Here is a 25,556-nt window from a genome sequence, read left to right as displayed (position 1 = left end):
TGTTACTTTTGATTTGCAAAATTTGTCCTTGTGTCCATACCTCCAACAGTTATGGCAAATTTTGAGCGGGAATATATACGGTTCACAGTACGCGTTTATTCCATAGATCGAAACTGATTTTGGTAGATTTTGACCTTTGACAAATATTTTAATCGAGTAAGTTGGCGAATATTTGTTTTCGGCAATTTTTCTCGAAATTCGTTCAATTTTGTGTACCGGAATGTCACTTTTCAAATTTTTTAGAATCTCCTGTTCTGTTAAAGATGGTGGAACATTTCCCACTTCCCCTACACTTTCTCTGAATCTGGCCGGAACGAATACTATGAAATTATAATTCTCTGTTAAGAGTTTAGAATTGATTAGTTGTTCTGCGTCAATTGGTTTGTCAAACATTATCTGGAAACGACCTCTTCCAATCGATTTCATCTCGTTGTATTTTTTAACACCTATATTGATTAACATCTTCGCCACTTCCATCGGATGAGGGAATTTTGGTTTTTGATTTTCAACTCGCTCTTCATCCAAAACCTTTCTTTCGATAACAAAAGTAGTGTATATAGTATTTTTTATCCAGTCATCTTTGAATATCGCTTCTGTATTGTCTTTGTTCTGTCTCTTTGTATTTTCTTTATTTTTTTTTGTAGTCGTTTTTATTTCTTGTGATGTACCTGTAAATTCTTGTCTGAACGCGTCCAGCTGTTGATTGTCCATGTTTTTATCCGTCACAGTTTTTGCCATAGTTTTATTACGTTTCGTTTGAATCAGTTCGTCATCCGTGTTATCAGACTCATATGCTCTCTGCTTTGATCTCAGTTTTCTCTTGTCAATGGTAGAATCCTGTCTTGCAGAATAAGTACCACCCTTGTCTTCTTCTTCCACCTCCATTTTGGTCACATGGAATCGCCTTTTCTAATTATGCTATCTATATGCACTAACCTAACCTACCCTAACCTAACCTATTCTAAACTAAGTTTTATTATATACACCTAACCTATATTTTATGTACACCTGAGAAAGTCAAACAAAATGGAAAAAATAAATTTCTTACTTGGTATTATTCGATGTTTCTTTTTAATTCATCTAATATTATTTCACCACAAGTTAGTCAGAGTATCACTGTTAATTATAGAAAGAAAAAATATAACTCAATCCACTTGTTCGCGTTTCCGACTTCAAAAATCCTGTTGTATGGGTCTTGTCACTTCGGCGAAAAACGAGCGAATGTGTTTCATTCATTTCTGATAACAAAAATATAGAGAAGTGCAACGAATGTGATCGGCAAAAATACGTTATTGTTTACATCTATCCAAACTGAAAAATAAACAATGCCCATATAAAGATAGCGATAATTATTTGACCAACAAATTGCCATCAATTTACCGGAAGCGCAATTTTAGCTCTTCGTATACTATTCTTCTTCTTTCTTTGTTTTTAAGAGGCTTTAAACTTTGCAGTTCATTCGCCTCTATTCGTATACTATTCACATATCAATCTAATACCATGGACAAACATACAACTGTACTAGCGACGTACGTGTACAGCGTTGTACAGGTACCACGATAGCATGACACACATACTTTGGTTGTACATTGTACCGCATGTCAGACTGACAATCAGAAGTTTGAATTTATTGCATTGTATTTTCACCAATATTTCAATGAAAAAGGTTTTTATTTAGCGTCTAAACTATCGAACACAACAAATATGTTTCCAATCTGAGTTATTAACTCAAGAGAAAGTCAATGAAAAGATTGTATACCAAATGTTTTGATTTGTTTTGTTCATGCTACCCACCACTAATAGTCTATGGCGCTGCGCACAGTACAACTGTAGCCATGTACAGCGGTAAAATAGGTCGGTACAGGTACAGCGATTGTACCGAGTTGCTTGCATGGTTCTAGCGCTGTACATGGTGACAGACATACAATTTTCGAAGTACAACGCAAGTACAGCTGTATGTCTGTCATAAGTATTATACCAGGGACATACAGCTGTACTAGCGTTGTACGTGTACAGCGTTGTACAGGTACCATCGTAGCATGACAGACATACTTCGGTTGTACATTGTACCGGATGTCAAACTGACAATAAGAAATTTGACCAATTTTCACCCCATACTTCAATGAAAAGTGTTTTTATTTAGCGTCTAAACTATCAAACACAGCAAACAAATTTGCAATCTGCGTTATTAACTCAAGAGAAAGTCAATGAATGGAATGTTTACCAAGTGTTTTGATTCGGTTTGTTCATGCTACCCATCACTAACCGTCTATGGCGCTGCGCACAGTACAACTGTAGCCATGTACAGCGGTAAAATAGGTCGGTACAGGTACAGCGATTGAACCGAGTTGCTTGCATAGTTCTAGCGCTGTACATGGTGACAGACATACAATTTTCGAAGTACAACGGTAGTACAGCTGTATGTCTGTCATAAGTATTATACTTACCGCTGTACATGGCTACAGTTGTACTGTGCGCAGCGCCATAGACGGTTAGTGGTGGGTAGCATGAACAAACCGAATCAAAACACTTGGTAAACGTTCTTTTTATGGACTTTCTCTTGAGGTCAAAACTCAGATTGGAAACTTGTTTGTTGTTGCGATAGTTTAGACACTAAATAAAAACCTTTTTCATTGAAATATGTAGTGAAAATTGGTCAAATTTTTTATTGTCAGTTTGACATGCGGTACAATGTACAACCAAAGTATGTCTGTCATGGTACAATGGTACCTGTACAACGCTGTACACGTACAACACTAGTACAGCTGTATGTCTGTCCATGGTATAAGTGGTGCGGACTCAATCCACTTCATTTTCAAGCAAATTTATGGATTTTTTCAAGCGAGATTAACAGATATGTTTGTAAATTTACAGACATATCTGTAAAATACTTTTTATTTTTGTTGCAGACTTTTTGAATACAACAATATTTCATAGGTTTTTAAAAAATGAATTTTTGACTCATCGTATTACATTTTTCCATAGTTTTAATACATAAAAAGTTTTTTATTTAGTTTATATCAATATACATGACGTTAGACCTATTTTTTGAGTAATTCATTAAGACTTTGTCGTTCGGCGTAACCACAGTGGTTATGTGCGCAAACTAGCGCCTAACTGCCGGTGTCACCACAGTGATTGCGTGTGAAAAATAGGTCGCATTGCAGTGATGCCGTGAGCATAGTATCGCTCGGTGGCCGATGACAGTACTTCTAATTGAAGCCAATGAGCTAGCTTTAGGGTAATTTTTAAGGAAATTAGCGACGCACATGTTGCACCGTACGTTTGCTAAAAAAATATTCGCTTGGCGGCATAAGTTCTCGACTCTGTTCCCTCACTGTAATGAAATTTTGAAGTATAGTATAGATACATTTAATGCAATTTTTCATTCATCGTGAAGAATCGTATTGTCTGTTTCGTCTGTAATGATTTCAGGACAAAAGTACTTATGAAATCATGTAAAACGCTGACGTATACAATTTATTGTTACCAAACAAAACACCAACAGAATGCAAAACAACAAACAACAAATGCGATTTTGACTTGTAATTAGACATTGGCGATGAGAGTGATACAGTGTCGACGCCTGGTTGGGACTTTCAATGTGGGACCATAATTTAGGCCCCGAACTTGATGTTTACAAAAATTTAGAGGTAAAAATGTCCAATTAAACGTGTCGCATTACAGGTCTGTCCAATTTGCTAAATGTCGCAAACTACTGTATATACAGCCATTTCATGCCAATAAATAGCATCTCTGAAATCGAGATATGTTATGTATAACATCCGCCGCTTTCAAGAAAAGTATAAAAAATATATAGCGCCCCCTAGTCCAAAGCCATGAAAATAATAAAAAATAAACTACAATCGATAATTACCAAAACAAAATCCTTTTTTTTCTTTGCAATTTAAATATATTATATTTTAATGAAAAGCTAGCTCATTGGCTTCAATTAGATATGTCGATAATCTAAATCGGTTCAGTGATTCAAAAGTTATGAATTTTTTTAAAAAGTCAGTTTTGGGAAAAAAAAAACAGGGGAAAAATTATTTTTCGGACCACCCTAAAATGGAAATGGTCACCCTAACGAAAAAATATAAAAAGGGTCTAATGTTTTGCGATGAAGAACAAAACTACCACTTTCCATCGAAATCTGAGAACCACTATATCGGTTTGGCATGGAATGGCTGTATATATAAAAGATGTACATATACAAAATATACAATAATATACAAAAGACAATCTCACGTGCATCGCGATGTACAAAGTATCAATGAATCTGGAAAAATTAACGTTAAAAGAGATTTCTACAGATCCGCACACTTTTACAGACATTTCCACATTTTTAAGAGACATTCACATATTTTTACAGACTTTTTTTAAAAATCATCTGGCAACTCTTCGTTCCACTTTTCATCGAATGTTTTCAAATCGCAGGAGTGAACATTTACGTGACTGTGACTTCGTTTGTTTTTATTTCGTTCGGAGAAATATTATATCAGGGAAAGTGACCATTAAAAATGCGTTGCTCAGTGAAAGGCTGCCCGAATACAAGTGAAAATGTTCGCGTTAGCAATTATCGTATTCCTTCGGAAACGTATTTACAGACGCGCTGGGTCGATTTTTTTCGGAGACGACAAACTAGTTCCGAATAAGGATTCGCGTATCTGTGGAGTAAGTACGATGTTTGAATTATTGAAAACCAAAAGTGTAGCAAACCTTTCATACACATTTCCAGGATTATTTTTATAGCGTCTTAATGCAGTGGACTGTAAAAACTGCTACTTATTCCCGCTGCGCGATACCAAAGCAGACTTTATGCGGATTGCCCAGCGTGAGAAACCAAATTCCCCCCATAGGCGCGATGCAGACTGCCTTAATTGCAGTGATGCAGCGGGGATTTTCCATTCGCATGGAACTTCACATCACTGTGGCAGATTAAGGAACTCGTTTCGTCGGAGACAAAATACAACACACGCTTAAACTATAACTATGTACATTGTATTTTACTTAATACTATACAAATATACATGAAATTATACAGAGTTATAAATTATACAAGCACTTAAATTTCTTCTTAAATTCTGCTTGTACAGCAGTCCTTGTACAGCAAAAACTATCATCCAATCCGATGGCGGAGCATGTTCGATTATTTTTGCAGGAGAGCTGTGGATTGCACTTTAGAGTCTGGCGTCGAGGGATTGCATCGCATGCATCTGTTCTCTCTTCAGTGCGCTTGCGGCTGTACAATTTTGATAGAGATACATCGTTACATTTCAACCGGAAAAGAAACCTCGTGAGAAACCGTAATGCCTTCTCTACAATTAAGCCGTTAGTTGACTCATGAGATTACGTCCATCATCAATACGAAGCGCAGATTGCTTTACCGTTATATTCATAACCAGTACTAGCGAATCATAATTACGCGGATTTCATTCGGCTAGCTTCACTAGCAAAACTGTTTTCACCGACGTTAGAAAAAAACGTCCCCAAAACATTTCACTTTTGCTATGTATGTACGTATCAAAATTCGCCAATATCGAATTTCGCTCCCACATTAAAATCTTGGAGTGAACTTAACGTTATTCGTAGTTTGTTGATATTTGGTCAAGTTCTGATACCTTGCAATATGAGATTTTCTTTCAGAGATGCAATGGCCAATTAAACAATTGACGGAAAAATGAAGTTCGTTCATTTTATAAGTTTAATTATTTTTGCCTTTGATAACAATACCTTTTTTATAGTGTTGATAATCATAAGAAAAATAACACTCCTGATCGTTGGATCTCTTTCGACATTTCAATTGGATCTTTTTTGACAGCCGTTTTGATTCAGTCCGCACTAACTAGATATCAATGATTTCTCGGTTAATCCATAAACGACCAAGCTATAAAAATATTGTTTTTTAACAGAAGCCATTGGTGTAATTTTGATTACTGGCGTTACAGAAACCTCGATCTTCTAGAATTATTTTTTTTACATTTTTCCGTTTTCCGGAAAATGACAAAAAATCAAAAAACGTTTGTTTGGCCAAAACCTACATTTTCGTTCCTGTACGAGATTCAATCCAATGTATTTTTTTCTACACCAAAATGTGTGATCTTTTATCAAAGTTTACATATTTTAAAATTTCGTAAGGTTTTGTTTTTTGTTAAGTTATGTGAGGTTATGTACTTTCCGCACATAGTTGCTGTAGACCGATTTTATGCACTTATTAGGGATACAAATTTTAATGAAATTAATTTTTTTATTCGCCTGAAAACACTATAGTAGATAATATTTTCGATGAAAAAATCGAAAAACATACCGGCAATTTTTTAAAGTTGGGTATCTGGTAAAAAAAAGTATCTTTCGAACTGCTCGTAATAGTTATTCCTTATGATGGAAAGCATAAAAACAATTCTGGCTTGGCTGCAAGTGTAAATTGATGTCGCATTTAAGGTATATGACTAGTTTTGGGCTTGATAGTATTTCGTAACCTCAGTTCGAAAGTTCGGTAAATGAATATTTAAATGAGTATTCCAAAAAAATCAGATTTTTTTATGTTTTTAAATTCAGTAGGCTTCGGATCAGTTTTGTCAGCGGATCCAGTGAACTTTCCGGGTCTTACAAGTAGGCTCGACGACACAATGGTAACTTTTTTTTTGTTCTTCAATTTCCTGGTCATTGTAGTATTCACAATCGCTTGATTTTTTGATATTCTTACTAAAGCTTACTGTTATAATATATAACTATCTTTAGTCACAGATTTCGTATGAGATTTTTTCATCATCCACAAAAAAGTAGTTTTCATTTAAATAGAATATTGTTTTGATACGGAGAAGTTATTTTATATTCATAATTTTGATATAAAAATGTGTTCTGCCTGGAAATTATGATTATCTTTGATGCCTCACAGACCTGTAAAAGGAAAAGGCAATCAGCATAGTAACGAAAGGTAGCATAAGCAACAACAAAAGCAGTATAACCGCGGTGAAGTCATCCCCACATTGAATCATTTAATTGGTGGGCACGAAACGATACCATTCCATCGAACTATTGAAACGAACACGTCCAAACGTGAAAGTGCAAGCAAAATGTTGTAAAGGAGGAATTGTGAAGAAAAAAATACAGAGAATATTCAAAACATACTTTTTTGAGAGTAACTCCTAGCAAATGATGTTCGATCAAAACCAATGGGTCGGCGTGTTTTTCAACCACTCGAACATCATCTTTTCTTAGATAGGGGAGTGCATTGCTATCAACGCCCAATGCTATCCTGATGAGCAATTGTGTAAATCTACATCTTACTTTTGTCGGAGAGAGCTGTTTACTGTGGGCCTATTACTACCCGGATTGTAATAATTTTGGCTGTCCTCAATGAATGTATTCCTCACCATAGATATCATAAAGAATTTATCTCTCTTGCACTCTGCGGATATATAGGTAAAGTCTATGACAGCAACAACAGTAGTTGCACGATAAGTTCTATTCATCCATCTTTCTTTAATGAAACGAAACACATGTACATCATAATTTCTGATCCAATAGCATTATAATGTGCGATTCACATAGCACGTTACGGAGAAGAACGTCTACGCTCCGTCAACGTCTCCACCAATTCACACATGCAGTCAACGCTTCCACCAGCACCGTCACGTCAAATTCCAAACGAATGATTTATTTAATTTTATTCATGGTGTCGCCACCTACAACAATTTTAAATTGCAATGCCCTCTTTCAAATCAGCATGCCTAGAATCAGTTCTAAATTTTGAAAAATTCAATGAGAATCATTGAATTCAATTATTTAAATGCTTAAACCCCGTAGTCCGACCCTTATGTAATAATAATAATAAATAGAATAATTCTTTCAACTAGTCGCGAATGATTTTCACTCAGAAATTTGGAGCTAAGAGATATGTTAGCATAAAAAATATAGTAAGTTACTTATAAAGCGATATGCTGAGGCACCACTCAGTGTCGCATTGGATTCGGTTTTGACCAGTAATTGGACATTTGCGACTGGGGGAGACTTTCAATGTGGGGCCATAATTTGGGCCCCGAACTCAATGTTTACAAAAATGTCCAACTAGAGGTAAAAATGTCTAATTAAACGTGTTGCATCACAGATCTGTTCAATTAGCTTAGTGTCGATGTAGATGTAAATTACTGTATAACCAAATCAAAACAAAAGCCGAGACACAAAGCCCAGACAAAAACCAAACGAGCCGTCCGTCTCCGTCAATTATTCTTTTCTACAAACCCTGCCGGTCGTTTTCGTTGAACGTATGCTGACGGGTCGTTACGTTGCTGGTGTATGTGAATGTTTTCATGAGAATTTCATGGTAGAATCATTGACGTATCGTGACATGACGGGACGTGAACGTGACGTGTATGTTGTATGTGAATCGCACTTAAAGCGGCCCTTACACGATCAGTAGCATTGCCATTATCAATAATGACAACACTAGCAAGAATCACTCCATCCCGCATTCTCATTTTTCTTCAACCCTACACGATCATTTTTATAGCTTGGATGAATGCAGCAACTCTTATGTTCATAGCCGTAAGAGGAAGAAACACATTTTTGAAATGAAAATTATCAATGAAAATTAATTGTATGAAGAAGGTTCAGAACAATATGTTCTGTCACACAAACTTATGTCGGTACATCTGCTGAACCCACCACAGGAACAATACGCTATAAAATAATTGTTGTGTTATATGCCATGAAATTTTTTACGTGTGTTAAGACATTATTTTTCCAAGTTCGTCACTCCGCCCAAGTCACAAGTTTTCGGTCGAAAATTATTCCGACACATGGTTTTGAGTCCTGGTACTGGTGGACTTTTCTTGCTGTTCCTGCTGTTGGTGAATTGCTGTTTCTACTTCTGGTTGAATGCTGTTGCTGTTCCTGCTCTCGGTTGATTCCTGTTGCTGCTCCTGCTGTCGATGGATTGCTGATGCTGTTTCTACTGCTGGTTGATTCCCGTTGCTGTTCTTGCTGTCGGTGGATTGCTGCTGCTATTTCTGCTGCTGTTATCGCCTTCTCTGATGCTGGGTTGAGAACGGTCACAACACAATATGTTATGAGCATTCAAAAAACATTTTAAAATTCTTTTAATTGATCTATTAACAATTTGAAACTGTTTTTGTTCATAGTAATATTAATAGCTTATGCTTGATTCATTAGCATTTAATATCTTCGTAGATGTCGACACCGTATCTTAGCCGTGTGCCCACGTATTTGGGCAATAGGTGACGACACTGTCCATCGCCATCGCAGATTAACATTTTAGGTTTCGTGCTTCATCGTTGTGAAGCGAAAAAGATAACGGGTTTTAAGGTGGAATGAACAAACTTTAAAAATAAAACTAATAAAAATGAAAATCATTTCCTTCGCATCAAATATGTTGCTCTATGTATTAAAATGACAGGTTTTCCCGCAAAAGGGGAAACATCTTGAACTAAAATTATATCTGGTAGTAATTTTATCTTACAATAATGAGTTTTAGGTTGGTATTTCTGAAAAACTATAGAAAATTTATTAAGTAAGGTTTAGTGCTACGTGTTTTATGCATCCAAGAAACAGCAAGTAATAACTTTCAATCCAATTTTAAGAATTCATTCTGTGTGTTCTTTGTGCAATTTGGTTGGTTCAGGTCAATCACGGAGAGCAACTACGAATTGTACAGTCTACCCAAGCTCAAGCTCAAGCTCAATCCAATTTTAAGAATTCAAAATTGCCTTTGGGTTCACTAATCTGATAGATAGTAAACTGCCTCACAAACATAGATATTAACACAAGATGTCGCACAGTATCCTAGACACCTCGAATGATAGTGTGTCTGCCCTATTATAGTAATGATGGAGCGAGATCAGAAAATCCGGAAATATATCATTATTGCCCGTCGTATCATTTTTGTCAACCTCACACGATCATTGTTATTGTCATTCTGATGAAGTAATGTCATTATTATTTATCGTGTGAAGGATCCTTAAGGTAATGAATTTTTCTTCCGGTCAAGTGATGGATTTGCTACATTGGTACTTTTCAAAAGTTACCCGAGAAGTGTAAAATATTGACATGCAAGACCACCGTATAATTTAAACACTATGATTCCAAATAATCACTCACCTGGATGTTTGACAGTTGATATCTCACAGATGATAGAGTGTCGGAATGGAAATGCTCTCTCACACTTTCAACGTTCCAAGGAAAACAGCTGAGAACACGAGTTCAAAACAAAACAAAACAAATCCCATCCCATTCTCTCCAATGCTCCAACCGCTTTCGCGGGGAGTTCTCACACATTCACTGCTCTTTGTTGATCCTCATAGCCTCACCCGCTGCGTGGAGAGTGCCTACAGTGGAGCCTTCGCGTGGAACCGTTCTTAGTTGGAGTCAACTGGTGACGGGACGTGGATGTGTATATTTCGCTGATGTGAAAGCGCCCCCGTTTTGCGAAGGAATTTTTTTTTGGTGGTATCTCTCTTTCCCACAATTGTGACGGCAGTCAGTTTGTGCTACATGTGGCGCTGTTTATTCGGTCGAATTTTCTGCTGATCACGCGATTCGATTTTTCGTGCGTTCGCTTGGAGTGCCGCAAAGATAACCAGGGGCTTGTGAAGATAATTTAGTGTGTTTGCAGCGAACAGCACACGGTTGGCGATAAAGTGGTGCAATCCGTTAGTGCAGCAGCTTGGGGGAATTATTCTTGGGTCAAAGTGTGTGATATTTGTTTCCATCACAGAAGAGAAATCGTAAGAAAAGAAAAGCATTTTGTTACGCAAAGTGAATGGCGCCCTTTGAGTGGCTGAAATGTGTCGAAAATTGATTCCCTCCTAAGGGAATTAGTGTTAGTTTTCTATCTTTGTAGTTTTGCTGATTTTTTCGGGTATACTCCGGTGGGAATACCTGGAAAAAGCTTCACCAATTAGCAGTGTTTCGGGAGCGGCGTTCAGCCGCAAACTCACCGACGAAGAGCCGAGTCGAAGAAGCGGAAAAGGAACGGAACAATAACACACAAAAAACATGTCATCGACGGAGCTCTACGTTAAGGTAAATACGTGGAACCTTTGCATTTCGTCATATGGAAGAAGGGAATGGCGAAGATACGTTCCAGGGAACATCAGCAGGTGGAAATATTAGCAGTGCCTGTGAAGTGTCGGACGTGTGATATAATGCAATATTAACTATCAATATACATTAAGATACGTTCGGTTGTATGGATTCTCTCTACGCACCCATCGGTTTCTTTGGGTCATAGGCCTGTTACAACAACTGACTTCAGCGTAGTGTGGTTGCCATTTCGTGAGAAATTGCTTAATTTCGTGGCACGTAATTATCATTCAAAGTTTCATTACTTCACCTCGTGGCTTAACACCAGCACGCGTTTAAACATATCCACACATTATTTTGCGATCCACATGTGTTCCCGATAGACTCCGATACCTTCATTCAAGTGAAAGGATCTGGGCCTCATAAGAAAGTCCTCTTATTGACCTTATTCTGCCGTACTATCGTTTTTTGAGGATTTTTCCTATAGTTTCATTGTCTTTTTCAGGTCACAGACCGTCATTGATATCTTCATTCAAACGAATAAACTGTTTTCATCAGTGGCACGTGCATATAATTGTTCACATACATTGATCCAGGTGGAATTAAAACACATGGTTTGTGCTCTATTATACATGCAGTTCTGGAAGAACGAAATAATCTAACAATCAACAAGTAAACAATCAATGAATGATGAACATTGTGCGATTCAGTTGCTTTTTTCTTTCAAACCGTCGAATTGGTCAAGTCAAAATGGAAAGCAAAATATAGGAACGAAACAGTGGGAGAAGATATTCGACTATTCTCGCCTCCCAATCTCATCGATCTCTGTTCCTTGTTGTTTTATATCTATGGTTCGATGGAGCCAATTGTTGAAACGTTTGGTATGCTGAATACATCGTACTTCAACTGCAACATTCATCCGCTTTTAGGTCACAGTTATGGACGAAAAACGAACAAAACCATTGATCGTTCTCTCAAAAATCGTAACTCAAAATGTAGATGTCTGATTAAAATAAGATGTTTGTCAAAGTTGTTTGGAAAATCAACGAACTATCTAGGAACAGCATTCTAAAATTTTAAATGCACTGTTGAAAAAACTTACTCGAAAGTTGAATTTAATATTAAGAACTATTATAAGGTAAATAATGTTGGTTTGTCCGATTTAGGGTGTTTTCACGAAACTAGTAAATGCAAATTGATTTTTCTTCATGAAAATCACATGTAATCAAGACGAAATACATTTGGAAATTTACCGAATCCAGAAACATATTTATTTTAAAATCGAATGAATTATCAATAGATAATATCGAATGAATCATCCATATGATGATTGTAGTGTAATGTATACTTTGAGAACCGTTAGGTTATTTACACTATGCTTTGGCTTTATACAAATAAAAAAAATTCGATATGTAATCGAATCCTGTTTACAATCAAGTAAAAAAAAATGTTTTTCATTCATATATTTTTCGTTTTTTTGAATACAAAAGAAGAATTCCATTTTTCATTCATCCTCTTAATGTCATAAATATACCTTTCTCACAGGTATAGGATACAGTTTTGAAACATCCAAATGAGTGGATCTAAGTGATATTTTAGAAGTGAAAAACTTATAAGTTAACGGTTTTCAAGGCGTTACTCTTAATTTTATCAAAGAGAAAAGAAAAGATAATAAACGTGAATGTTAAATTAAAGCTCTCTGGTCACTCTAAAATTTGTTCTTTGACACCCAACTCCTATCTTTTTTAAATTCCGCTGTAATATCATTTTAAACAATTCCTGGTGAATCTTCAACTAGAATCTACCAAAATCACGACTTTTACTCCACTGTACTAATAATAGCCGAACAAATTTCACTTTAACGATGAAATATTTCATATTCGCTTCAATAATTCCTATTTGGAATATAAAAAAATATTGTTTTAACTGTATATAATCGAGTCAGACCTGTATATAGTCCATTGTCCATTGTAGAATTCTAATAATCTGTATAGGAAATTGATGCGTCTGCTGAATATGCATGCGGTGCCCTATAAATTACTTCTTTTTTAATTTTTAGACTTCTAATAATTATTCCAATTGTACTACCTTCTAAAAACTCTTCATTAACCAATACATGCACCCGTGGCCGAGTGGTTAGCGTCCCACACTATCATGCCGGGTGTTCGGGTTCGATTCCCGTTCTGGTTGGGGGATTTTTCGTCAAAGAAAATTCTTCCGGCTTGCACTGTGGTCACGCGTATTCTAGAGCTTGCCACTTTAGAGTACATTCAAGGCGTGTTATTCGGCATAGAAATCTCAACCAAGTATTGATGAACGACGCTAGTTAATGAATACGTTGAGACGGCAAAAGTTCCACAGGGAACGTTAACGCCATTCAAGAAGAAGATCATTGGTGTACAAACAAGCATTGCAGACTTCCACTTAATCATTAAGTTGACACATGTATAACTCATTCTGTGGCAATCGTATTTCAGTTACACAAATAATGTGAATTATACTTTTGAATTGGGAGATATATAGACACAAATCTTCAGTTTTGTTTCGTATAGGATTAATATTGATTGATAGTATATTTAGATTAGAATTAATAATAATTTAAAAACAATAAATAATCAATTCACCTGATGATTGTTATGATCACTCATTTTAGACGAAATAGCCGCAAAATCTTCTCTAGTTTTGTTGTTTGAAAGTTTTCTTACTGATGTGGTTAATTTCATCATCATATCATCGACCTTTTTTGATTTAGTATGTTCATTTCACATTTCTCATCAACTTTATTCTCAAATACTTGAAGTTTCTCATCGATGCAAGTAGTTCATCTATTTTACGGTTTGTTGAGTGTGTGTTTTCGCATTGTTTAGAACAGCGTAGGACAGTAGTAGCCAGTAGCGTAGCGTAACCGGGTGACACCCGGGGCGGTTGTCTCAGGTGTCACCCTTCAAATCAAACCTTGTTATCAAATGTTTGTTTCGTTTTTTAATGAAATAAAAAAATTATCGAATGCAGAAACTTATTTATTTTAATATCGAATGAAAGGAACAATAAATTATAATGTCTTCACGCGTCTCGACTAACAACAAACTTTCAACAACAAATCAAAATCAATGTCAACAGACATTAGGTAATTCACTTTGGCTATAAAGCCAATTCATTTACCACGTTGAGCATCGCGTTGGTCCATAGGGACTGACACTAAATTTTTCGTCTGATTCGCGCCGATATCATTGGTCGGACAGCCAGACAATGATTTTAATAAAAGGTTAGTAATAGTTTCGAACCAAATTCAAGATTTGTGAGCGTTCCTTGAAAGTTCCAAAATCCCCATTCTACACTTGACAAAATAATTAGAGGAACAGAGTGCGAAGAATTTTTTAGGTGTTTTTTTGAAATGCTATAACTATATGATAAATCAACGTATAGAGATGGGATGTACATCATTTCAAAGCTCAAAATTTCGAGTTTAGGAATAGTTGAGGATCGAAAGTTGTAAATTGTTTTTTTAGAGGGTACGCATAGCATTTTGTGTGTGTTTTGTGTGGTATAATTTGCGATAAAGTGCTCCTCTGATTAACTCCAAACTTTGATCGATCGGCTAGGAAAAACGGCTAAACGTATCAATATGAAACGTTCCAAGGGGTTTAGAAGATATACTCGGCTAAAAATTTGCCTGCAAACATCAGAACTTACTGCAATTTTTGCAGAATTAAATCAGATTTTGTAAAACACTATCAAAATCAGTATTATCAAATTTTTGGCACGTTTTTGAAATCAATGGAAAAAATTAAAATATTTTTTTTTCATCAAAGTAACAAATTATCTTCATACAAAATTTAGTGTATTTTCGAAACGACTTTTCCATTTGTGCTGCGATCATTATTTATTATTTTATTCGTTATCAAAAATATCTGTATATTGAAAGGTTCTACAGGAACGTCATAGGCTTCCAAATCAATGATAAGGTTAAATGGATGTGCTATTGATTTAGATGGAATTTTTTTTTCTGTTAGTCCACAAAATCTTTTAAAAAACGGAAAGAAATCGTTTGTAAATTTCTTCCCGATATTTTTGCCCACTACATCTACACACACCAAGATAAAAATTTGTTCGTATAATAATCCTAAACTTAAATGTTTGAGCTTTAAAATGATTTACATTCCATCTACATGCGTTGATTTATCACGAAATTACAGTATTTCGAAAATTACCTAAACATTTCGACTTCGAACTCTGTTCCTCTATTATTTATTCCACATCCAACTTATGTATGTGAAACATCGCGAAAATAAACCATCCGTTATTTAGTTAGTATTTCAGTGTGTTTTATTTCTTCAGTGGAAGCTGTATCCAAACGGTCATTCTCAAGACCAAAGTAAAAGATTTATCCAATTTCTGAGCTATCAACATCGAGGCTTCCTTCCACCGGATCCAGGATCCGTCGTTCCCATCAATGGTTAAAACCCTCAAATGGTCTATACGATTAGACTGTTTCACGAGCTGCTAGTTGATGGAACTAGTACACTCGATCTATTATTTAAGCTTTCGGCAGGATCTCACGGAACTTCCATGGCTTTGATCAACACATCGTATTGCGCATAAATCTCCGTTGAAAAGTAAGTATTACAAAAAATATAGAGCGCTCTAATAGTGATTTAACTCTCAATCACGGCGTGAAACAATTGAATGGTTATTATTCAAATTCAATCACGCTACCTTTCCGTTAGTTATGCGAAAATTATATTTCATTCGATGTATTGCAAGAAAAAATTCGCTGATTCAAGAATGTATCTAAAAAGTTTGGCATTTTCGATTTCATTGCCGAATACTGTTCGGCATATTGCAGCAGCTTGATCACACACCTTGCACGTCTCGACCAAAGGTATCGTTTGCCTAAAAAAAAACAAATAATAATACGTGACACATACCGGCCGTTCGTTATCAATTGCCTGCTACCCACACGAGAGTTACTCATTCTGATAAGCGAGAGCAGCGGAAAAGCTCTCAAGGCCAAAGAGCGCTCAGCGCTGCTGACGTAAATCTTTCTCTCTTTCTGCATCAAATTCCCACAGTAAATTGTGGAAAATGCGAAAACAGTTACCGGGTTAATGCTGTGTAACCGAATCACCCACTAGTTGAAATTATTGAATCATTTATTGTGGTCCATAAATTTCAAGTTGATTCAATAATTCTCACATGAATGATAACGATTTTCACAATATGAGTGGACAGCTTTCCTTATCATTTCGAGTGTGAATTTAGTCAAGCATAACTTCACCGAAGTTCAGAACGCTACAGCAACTTGACGAAAAAGAAAAACACCCTGAGAAAACGTTCAGCAATGGTTGACCCACTTCACTTGAGATTCGTTGGGAGGCGATTTTGATTTTTTTTTCAACATTCTTTGTTCCATGTTTTCGCCTTCGCTGACGCCTATTCCGCCTTTTAGCACCATGATGATGATAATCATCTGATGATGATGATCATCATCATAATCATGAATAGCTGCAACAGCGAAATGTATGTTGCAAGGTAATCTGACGCGGAAAATCACAACTTATGCGTTACGATTGGCTCTGGAGTCTTTGCGCACCGCCAATGAATGGCGTAAAAGCAATGAAATGTATTCGCTTCCGGGTGGTAATGAAAATTGTCATTAATTATGATCATTTGGATTTCTGCGGTAGAGTATCAATAATCGATTAATATAGGAAAAATGACCGGTTTAAGATTCACTAGTGTTTTGTTATGATCTGTTTTTGTCATTGAAGTCATTAACTAGAGGACTCTATATTGATTTTGTCTAAAAGAATCTCTTTTGATGGGTTCTTTTTCAGGAAAATGTTCTTTTCGGCTTTGGTGATTTAAATAATTATCGATTATCTAAAGACATCAATGCTTTTACATATCGCGTGCTTACACTTGGCTAAAATGGGCCATATAATCAATTTGCCCCGAAAATTTGAAAAGCTCATTAGAACTAAGAGTTAGAGTAAGAGAACTGAATACATTTTAATTCGGATGGACGTATCAATAATATCAGGCCAACCAAGATTCGTATAGTTATTAAAGACCGCACGTAAGCTACTAAAATTACGCAATGAAACATTCTCGCGAAATTTTTTTTGTACCCTCTCGCGGGATGTAGAAATTAACGGAGTCTTCACCGACCTGAATCGGTTTAATTATTCCAATCTTGATTCGATGAAATACTTGGATATAAGATATTGCTTTTAGTACTACATTTCGAAAAGGGGAAGTAATACTCTGAGTCAGGATCCTCCTAGGTAATCTTTCCAGAAAAAAAAATAGGTGGTTGTGTCCAAGACACGAACAATGGGAATACTTGCAAGTATGCTACAGTATATGCTAAACTTTATTTGGTATTGCCTCAGTGGAATCGCACCTCTAGACATCGTTCGTACAACGCAAACCAACCAGCATGCCATACATGTACATAAGGGTGGCAATGGAAGCAGAAGCAGTATGAAGCAGTATAAACTGACAGACCCTCAACTATTTTGCTTTTGGTTCCAGTCAACTTCTAAACAGTCCACATTTGGCGATTTGATTTCCATTTATAGACGCAGGGCATTCCTTAGGATTAGATTAAACAGACTTTTCACAGTTCATCTCACTCCCACTGGCAACTGTCCGTTTCACCCCACCAGTACAATTATTCCAATTTAAATGTTTCCACTCAAAAAAGAATTTACTTTTCCGTACATACCCAATATTCTGCAATTTCTTTAATGCTGTCAAAACGGGTCCCACGAAGCGGTGTTTTGAGTTGCGAAAACAGGAAAAAGTAACGTGGGCCATATTTGAAGAGTACGGTACTTATTCATTCACATTCGTGCCATTTTTGGTCAATCATTCGTTCACAATGATCGATCGATGAGCTGGTGCATTATCGTGGTGCAGAATCCAAGTGTCATCCTTCCTCAAATCTGCCCATTTGCTATGAATCTTCTCTCTCAAACGCCTCATAACGCCAAGGTAATATCCACAGTGTTGCCACATTTTGATCTATACCAGAAGGGTAAACAAACTTTCTCATCTGTACTTTTTCTACAAAAAAAACTGTACAATCGGAAATATTCATTGTAGAGGAAAATCATGAAGTATGAGTAAATACTCATTTATTTACTAGAAATTTATGTAAATAACTAGCTGACCCGGCAAACGTTGTATTGTCATAAAAATTATTTGTAGTGAATATGTTGGTTGTTGAATAAAAAATAACTAATGTATTGTAACGTTAGTTACTCTTGTGTTTGACATACCGAGGAATAGAGCGCCAAGTCGATGACCACCCACAAAAATTGAAAAAAAACACAAACCATTCTTTGTATTCCAGTCCCGATGAATTTCATTAACGAATCTGAAGTGAAAATAGGAATCTATTTTTGTCGTAAAGTAGACTAATTGAATGAAGAATATCAATATAAATTTCGTTGTTGCAAATGTTTTTGTTGCTCTTCATCGAACCACAGAACTCAAAATTAATATGAGCATTAAATGTTTTGCTCAGCTGAGGCGAATATGGCACTGCCGAACGATATTCCATGTCAATGTTTGCGTTGTTAATTTTTATGAATGATTTTCTGTCATTATCAGTTTTTAGTCGTTGATATATTGGACATCCACCTAAGGTTGCAGTCGTGTCGTTGGTGAATTTTTTGAGAAAATGCATTGTACACTTTCCATCTGCTATGCAAGGCTATAAAAGTTTTAGATTACCGCACGGTCATGAACCATATTTGTGGTAAATATATCGAACAATAAAAGCAATTTTAAGTTGCTGAAATTTGAATGAAAATTTTTATTCGATGTTGTTTCAATACTTAGTAGACATAGTCCTGACCCTAACTTAACAATTATCTATTGATCTCCTTCATTTCAACCAAAACATTATTCAAAATATAAAATAATTATCAGAGACTATTCTTGTTCAAGATACCTGAAGAGAATGTATTATTCTGCTACACAGAATATACAAAAGAGCCATTTCATTTGTTTTAGTTTTAGAAGTGTGTTTATTTCACTCGAAAATTCATAACAATTTACGCTCCACAGAAATTGAACACGAAGCTCAATGACTGGAATTTTTGAGGAAATTACACTATCGATTTCCTCAGGGCGTATTTTATCGATTATCCAAATTAAAAATGTGTATATGAGGTAATCCCAATTTTTTGTAATTTTGCCATCCAGCCGAATACATTCAGCAAGGTGTGGAACCGAATACATGTAACGTTGTAATGAAGCTCGTTCTACATTTCATTCATTTTTTTTGTACACACGTCATGACAATGCATGTGTTTAGACCTGGCAATATCAAAGGCTGCGTCGGCGTTGCTTATGATAGCGTTTGGCAAGTGAGTGTATTTTTCCTCACACCGCTTCTGATTGTTTAGAATCGCAGTTGTTCGCTCTCTACCTCTATATAGTTCGCAAGTCATTCTATGTTGAGATGGTGAACGTTAGGAACATTATAAACATTAGTACCATTGAAGAAGAAGATGGAGAGTGTCGTTTGAACGGTGGGTGTCAACGACGAACTCCAGATTGTTGTTTCTTCTTCGAATCACAATTTTTCGCGTCACTTTTCAGTCGCCTACCATAACTCCAGCAATGTATTCAACGACATACGCATTGAATGTATACATTGATAAGAATTGATGAAAATGACGTGATCGTCACCTTGCAAACCGAGCATGTATGATATGAAGAATTTCAATAATTCATTATGTTTATTCAAAAAGTCTTCCAGCTCGCTGGTAATACGCATGGTTTTAGCCGAATTAAGGTTATTGGCGCATGTGAGGATGAATGTTCAATGAAGCGAACTTAGCGCCATATGTCATTTAACAACGTAAATAAATTCGCTCTCTTTGAAAAATACTCTACGGGTCGATTATTTGAATATTATTTATACCAAAACAATAAAATCGCGATTAAAAATAGGAGATGGGGGTGAACCTTTGAGGTTCTATATAGTTTTATGCCAAATTTGAGAAAAAATTGAAATCAAAATGATTTAGATTTTTTTTTTGCATAGGGCCACCCTAATCGGTACTAAACATACGGTAATTGGTACCCTAGCGGTATCATATATAGTTTACGTTTTATTCTCATGCCTACCAAATTTTTTGTGCATAATTTCTTGAAAATCGTTAAAGCCGTTTCGGAGCAGTTCAACCACGAACATCGTGACACGAGAATTTTATATATAAGATTATTTTATAATTATAAATTATAAAATATTTACTTATCAACTTAATATCTAGATTTATTTACTACAAATACTAGTACTTAAGGGGGTGACCCCGGTCTTACTTACTACAAATACTAGTACTTAAGGGGGGACCCCGGTCTGGAAGGTCGGAAAATAATGAATTTACGTGATTTTTTTTTTTGGTGTTAGGAATAATATCAAGTGTTCGGGTATTTTGGTTATTGTTTTAGGTATGTTTGAAGATGTATGTTCCATTTTTTGAGTGCACGAATAATGATTATTACCCTGTTGACAGCTGGATGCGTGGATGCTGTCTGAAAATCGATACCTAGCTAGGTGCTTTCGGTTCTGAAGCACCCCGCTGCAGAACGAATCCCAATGAATATTCTGAAACTTTAGGATAATACCAAAGGCGATTTCCGAAATGGGTGCCATGTTTGTTAAAAATGAGTTATTTTTCATGAACAATCGCAGTTTAAAAGCTCATAAAAAGTCGAAAAAATTAGATATCAAAAAACGACTATGTAACGCTTTACATAATTCATTTTAACGTGCTGAAAAAAAATTTCAGCCGAATCGGTCGAGTAGATCCTGTGATATCGATACCGCCAGTTGGAAAAACTTGAGTCGACTTCATACTTTTGGTTATAACTTTCCAACGAAATCAAATATCGAAAAATCCTTTTAGAACAACATTTCTGAGAGGCTTAAAGCTTCCCAAAAATGCAAAAAAAAAACGATTTTCTAGATTTCCAGACCGGGGTCCCCGCTTAAGTATTAACGCCATCGGTGTGCAATTTTTTTTATGAATATATTTTTTCGTAATGAAAATTATTCAGAGGTTAATGTAAGGGGGGCGAAATTCTCATCCAACGAGGATAAGGAATCGACACAGCCCCAAGGCGCCGAGGTGACGCAATCGGAGTCGGAATTCAATGTACATTAACATTTGCTAGCCTCGAACCACTAAACCACTGGTATTAAAGTTAAGCGTGAATTTTTTGTAGGCATCCAATTTTTGTCCACCAATGTTCGTTATCTGAAACAGAGATTTCCTGCATGCGGCAGAAATGTGTTCCTCAACATAAAGCTACGCAGATATGTTTTGTTTTGTTTTCATTCATATCAAGAGATGCATCTCTAGTGATTTCAAGTAATAATACTGACAAAAAGACGGGTGGGTAATGTCGGGGACATAACCGGAGTGACGTAGGACTATACAAAGGGGACAGCTTTTGTTAAAGATATATTTTAAATATGTTGTTTTATTTTCTTCTCCTACGTGAACCTGAAAATCTACCTGAAAAATGGATCAGTTTACTGTTTACTCTTTATGAATATGTTGATGGTTCTGAAAAGAACCTTTGGTGTTGGGTTTTTGTTATCACTCGATATTCCCATCTTGTTCGGTTAAACCTTCCTGTTTTGCTATTGCGTTTGCCACTCGCCACAGCTTTCACAGTTGGAAAATTTCTTCCCATCCAGCTTGTGACATGTTGTTCAGTAAATTACATTTAATGCGACGTGCCGGAGAAACTTACTGAAACTAATTGTTGCCTTGATGAGCGCCGAACCGAAGCTGCTCTGTTCTTGATGTGGGTTTTCTGATTGTCGTGAGCAGCTTTGCAAGCCAACTCGAGCACTCCGACGGCCGAAACTCTAAAATCGCTGTTAGGTATACTGGTGCTCCGGCACCAATCCGTTCGGCCTAGTTACCCTTGCGGAGCAATCAGTGAATGCGACCAACAGGGAACTGGAGACCTGCACGGTTCGAGTGAGACTTTGCCTTTCCCTTAACTTGTCCACCTTTGTTACGTCCACGATGCCGATGCCGTACAACCACACGGGTTTACGGTTTGAAAGAAAATAACATATTTTTCTGGGGTCCGCGTGTTTTATACTCTAGCGGTACACACTCACAGGATAGAGATAAATCGGCAGACTCAGCCAGAGGGGCGAGTCCAACGAGACGAACGAATGAGCGTTAAAAGGGAGCGATGGCAAAAAAATACATTCATTACGATTTGTTCGCTCGTTGGATTCACAAGGGTCCTTTTCAGGATCACAAAATTATCTTCAATCTAAAGAGTTTATTGTTTTGTTATCACTCGATATCCCCATCTTGTTCGGCTGAACCTTCCTGTTTAGCGATTTGTTGCCACTCGCCACAGCTTTCACAGTTGGAAAATTTCTTCCCATCCAGCTTTGTGACATGTTGTACAGTAAATTACATTCAATGCGAAATTTAGAAAACTTAGTACTCGTGGTTTTGAAAAAAAACCATTTCGATAAGTTTGTATAAAGAACAAACTTTTTTCTTCTGCTACCTGATGCCGTTTTGCGATTGCGTTTGCCACTCGCCACTCGCCTGTTGTCTTGATGTCCACCGAACCGAATGTGTTCTGTTCCGAATGCGGGTTTTCTTATCGTCACGAGCAGCTTTGCTAACTCGATCACTTCGGCGGCCGAAACTATATAACGCCGGCTAGGTGGACTGGTGCACTGGTACTAACGCGCTCGGCCTAGCTACCCTTGCGGGGAACTCCAGATCAACACGGTTCGAGCGGGATTTTGCTTTTCCCTTCACTTTTCCCCCTTTACCATGTCCAGACATGGCTGCTTGGGTTGGTTTGTTGATGTGTTGTGATGCGAACCGATGTGGTGTACGGTTTGAACGAGAATGATCGTTACGGCAGCGGAGCGGGGATTTTTAAGCTGACTGGCTGGCTCGAGAATTACGCATGTGTGAGACTGCGACCAATGTTTCGTTCATTTTTTTCTTTTTCCTTTCCCATCGTGCTTCATTCTATTTCGCTGCTGCCGCTGGTTGCCCGTTTTGGTCGGTACGATTTGAGGAGCACAAAATGGACCAATCAAAAATGGGCACATAGTGCATTTTGACAATGCTTGATATTTCACAATTATTCAATTATTTATCTCAAGAAAAATGAAATGTTATTCGTTATGATAGATGCGTAGATATATTTTCTATCAATTGATGCAAAAACGTTCGCGATCTATTGAGAAATGCTCGAGTTATAAGCGTTCCAAATCTTGCATTTTTTCCTACTTGTTCAGTGCCTAGATTTCCATTTCACCCCCTATATCTTCCGGTTAGACGTAGTCCTACGTCAAAAAAGAGGAAAAATTCACACGCGAGAAAAATATGTATCAATCTGTACTTTTTGACGAAAATCTGCAATCTGTACCGTACAGAATCTGTACCAAAAATCACGAAAAAATCTGTATCTTTCCAGATAAATCTGGAATAACCAATGATAATTTCACTGGAAATAGTAATACAATACAATAAAATACAATTAATTAATACAATTAATTTTACAATTAATATTTTTTTGACTGCATCGACCTAAAGAGAGGGAAGAGAAATTGGTATTCATGTTTTTCTATCGCAATTGGCAAATTGTGACTTGCGCTTCTTTTTACTTGATGTCTATGGAAAGTCCATAAAAATTGAAAGTTGTTTCCGTTCATTCAGGATTATCAGAATTTTTTAGATTTTCCCGGATTCGATTTAAAGCAGGGTTTCTCAAAGTGGTCAATATCGACCCCCTGGGATCGATATCGACCACTTTGGTCTCCCAGGGGTCGACATAACCGAAAATTGATTTTGGGGGTCGACGATGTCTGAAAATCGACCCCTATAAAATAACCCAAGTCTTATTTGAAATATTCAAGATGCAGCATAAGATATTATACGTGAACCACCCACTAGCATTTTAGTAGAAAGTCATAACATCAACTCTTTGCTCCTTTCAATAAGCTGCTACTGACACCTTAAAACAAACAAAACAAAACATTACAATGGGAATTTGCTGACACAGTCTCTATTTAGAGCGATGAAATACAGATCAAAGAAAGAAAAACGAAATAAATAACCGATGACTTCATTTTTTTCAAATATCGCACAAAAACAATCGCATGAGATTTTTGATGCATTTTTTCTCTGTGAATTTGAAAAAATCGCATAACCAACTGCACAAAAAAAGGTTTTACTGTACGCGATTTAACACAAAGGAAGTCGTCATCAAATTTATGTCCAAACATGCTCCTGATATTTTACTGTATAACAATTATTCACTAACATCACCGACGACTTTTGTGTGAATGAGTCCATGACTCCTCTTTGGAAAAATGAAAAATTTCACACAGCAATTGAATATTCAATCTTTATACATAATAGACAATTGCCAATCGACTGGGAGTATGAAGAAGTACCGGAATATAACAAGACGAACTTTGAAGCAATCAAATGTAGCCTACAAGCCATAGTATGGCAAACTTTATTAAACAGCGAACGAGATGTCAACTTAACTGTAAATATTCTTCACGAAATTCTGAATAACATAATATCAGAATTTGTGCCGAAGAAAAGAAGACGAAGAAATTCAACCAGCAAATATCCTATTTGGTTTAACGTTCAAATAAGAAATCTAAAGAATAAAAAACAAAAAGCACATAAAAAATACAAAATAGTCATCAAAATTTGCTTGAATATCAAAATATTTCCCAAGAATTAAATTTTGCAATTAAAAGTGCACACGAAGAGTACAATAGAAAGGTCGAAACTGAAGTCAAATCATGCCCGAAGAAATTCTTTATTTACGTAAAGTCTAAGCTTAAAAGCAATAACTTCCCATCGCAGATGCATCTCGATGAGGATGTGAGGAATTCTTCGAACGAAATTTGTAATCTCTTTGCAAATTTCTTTCAGGAAGTATATACCACATTTTCCGAAGAAAATCGCGATCGGAACTACTTTTCATTTTTACCGGATTATCCAAATGACATGAACCGGTGAACTATCTTTCACAACAGGAAATATGCCATGCACTAAATCAATTAGACGGAACAAAAGGACCAGTACCTGACGGAATAGCACCTATATTCCTAAAGAACCTGGCTGAGGAACTCACCCTTCGCTTACATTGCATTTTCAATATGTCACTACAAACTGGAATATTCCCCGAAAAATGGAAACAATCTTTTTTGGTACCTATCTTTAAATCAGGCGCTAAATCTGACGTACGTAATTATCGTGGAATTGCCATTATCTCTTGCATTCCTAAGCTATTCGAAACATTAGTCAACGAAAAAGTCTTCCAACAAGTAAAGAATAGAATTACGTGTATGCAACATGGCTTCTTCAAAGGCCGTTCAACTGTAACTAATCTGTTGGCTTTTGTGACTTTTATTTTGAATGCAATGGAAAATGGCAAACACGTAGAAACTCTTTACACTGATTTCAGTA

The 25,556-nt window shown here is 36.4% G+C and overlaps 1 protein-coding gene across 3 annotated transcripts in view; it reads left to right on the top strand.

The window, feature by feature from the left end:
• Positions 1–10,360: 10,360 nt before the first annotated feature.
• The window catches only part of LOC129765448 (unconventional myosin-Va), a 54,183-nt gene continuing 38,987 nt past the window's right edge, over positions 10,361–25,556 (top strand). For all 3 annotated transcript variants that reach the window (XM_055765783.1, XM_055765782.1, XM_055765781.1), the window contains exon 1: positions 10,361–11,043. In XM_055765783.1, the coding sequence (XP_055621758.1) occupies positions 11,017–11,043 (27 nt within the window). In that variant the 5' untranslated portion in view covers positions 10,361–11,016. The remainder of the gene's footprint in view (positions 11,044–25,556) is intronic.

Source organism: Toxorhynchites rutilus, chromosome 2, assembly GCF_029784135.1.
Source record: "Toxorhynchites rutilus septentrionalis strain SRP chromosome 2, ASM2978413v1, whole genome shotgun sequence".
NCBI lineage: Eukaryota > Metazoa > Arthropoda > Insecta > Diptera > Culicidae > Toxorhynchites > Toxorhynchites rutilus.
Note: the sequence above shows the minus strand (reverse complement) of the source record. Positions and strands in the feature narration are given on the sequence as shown.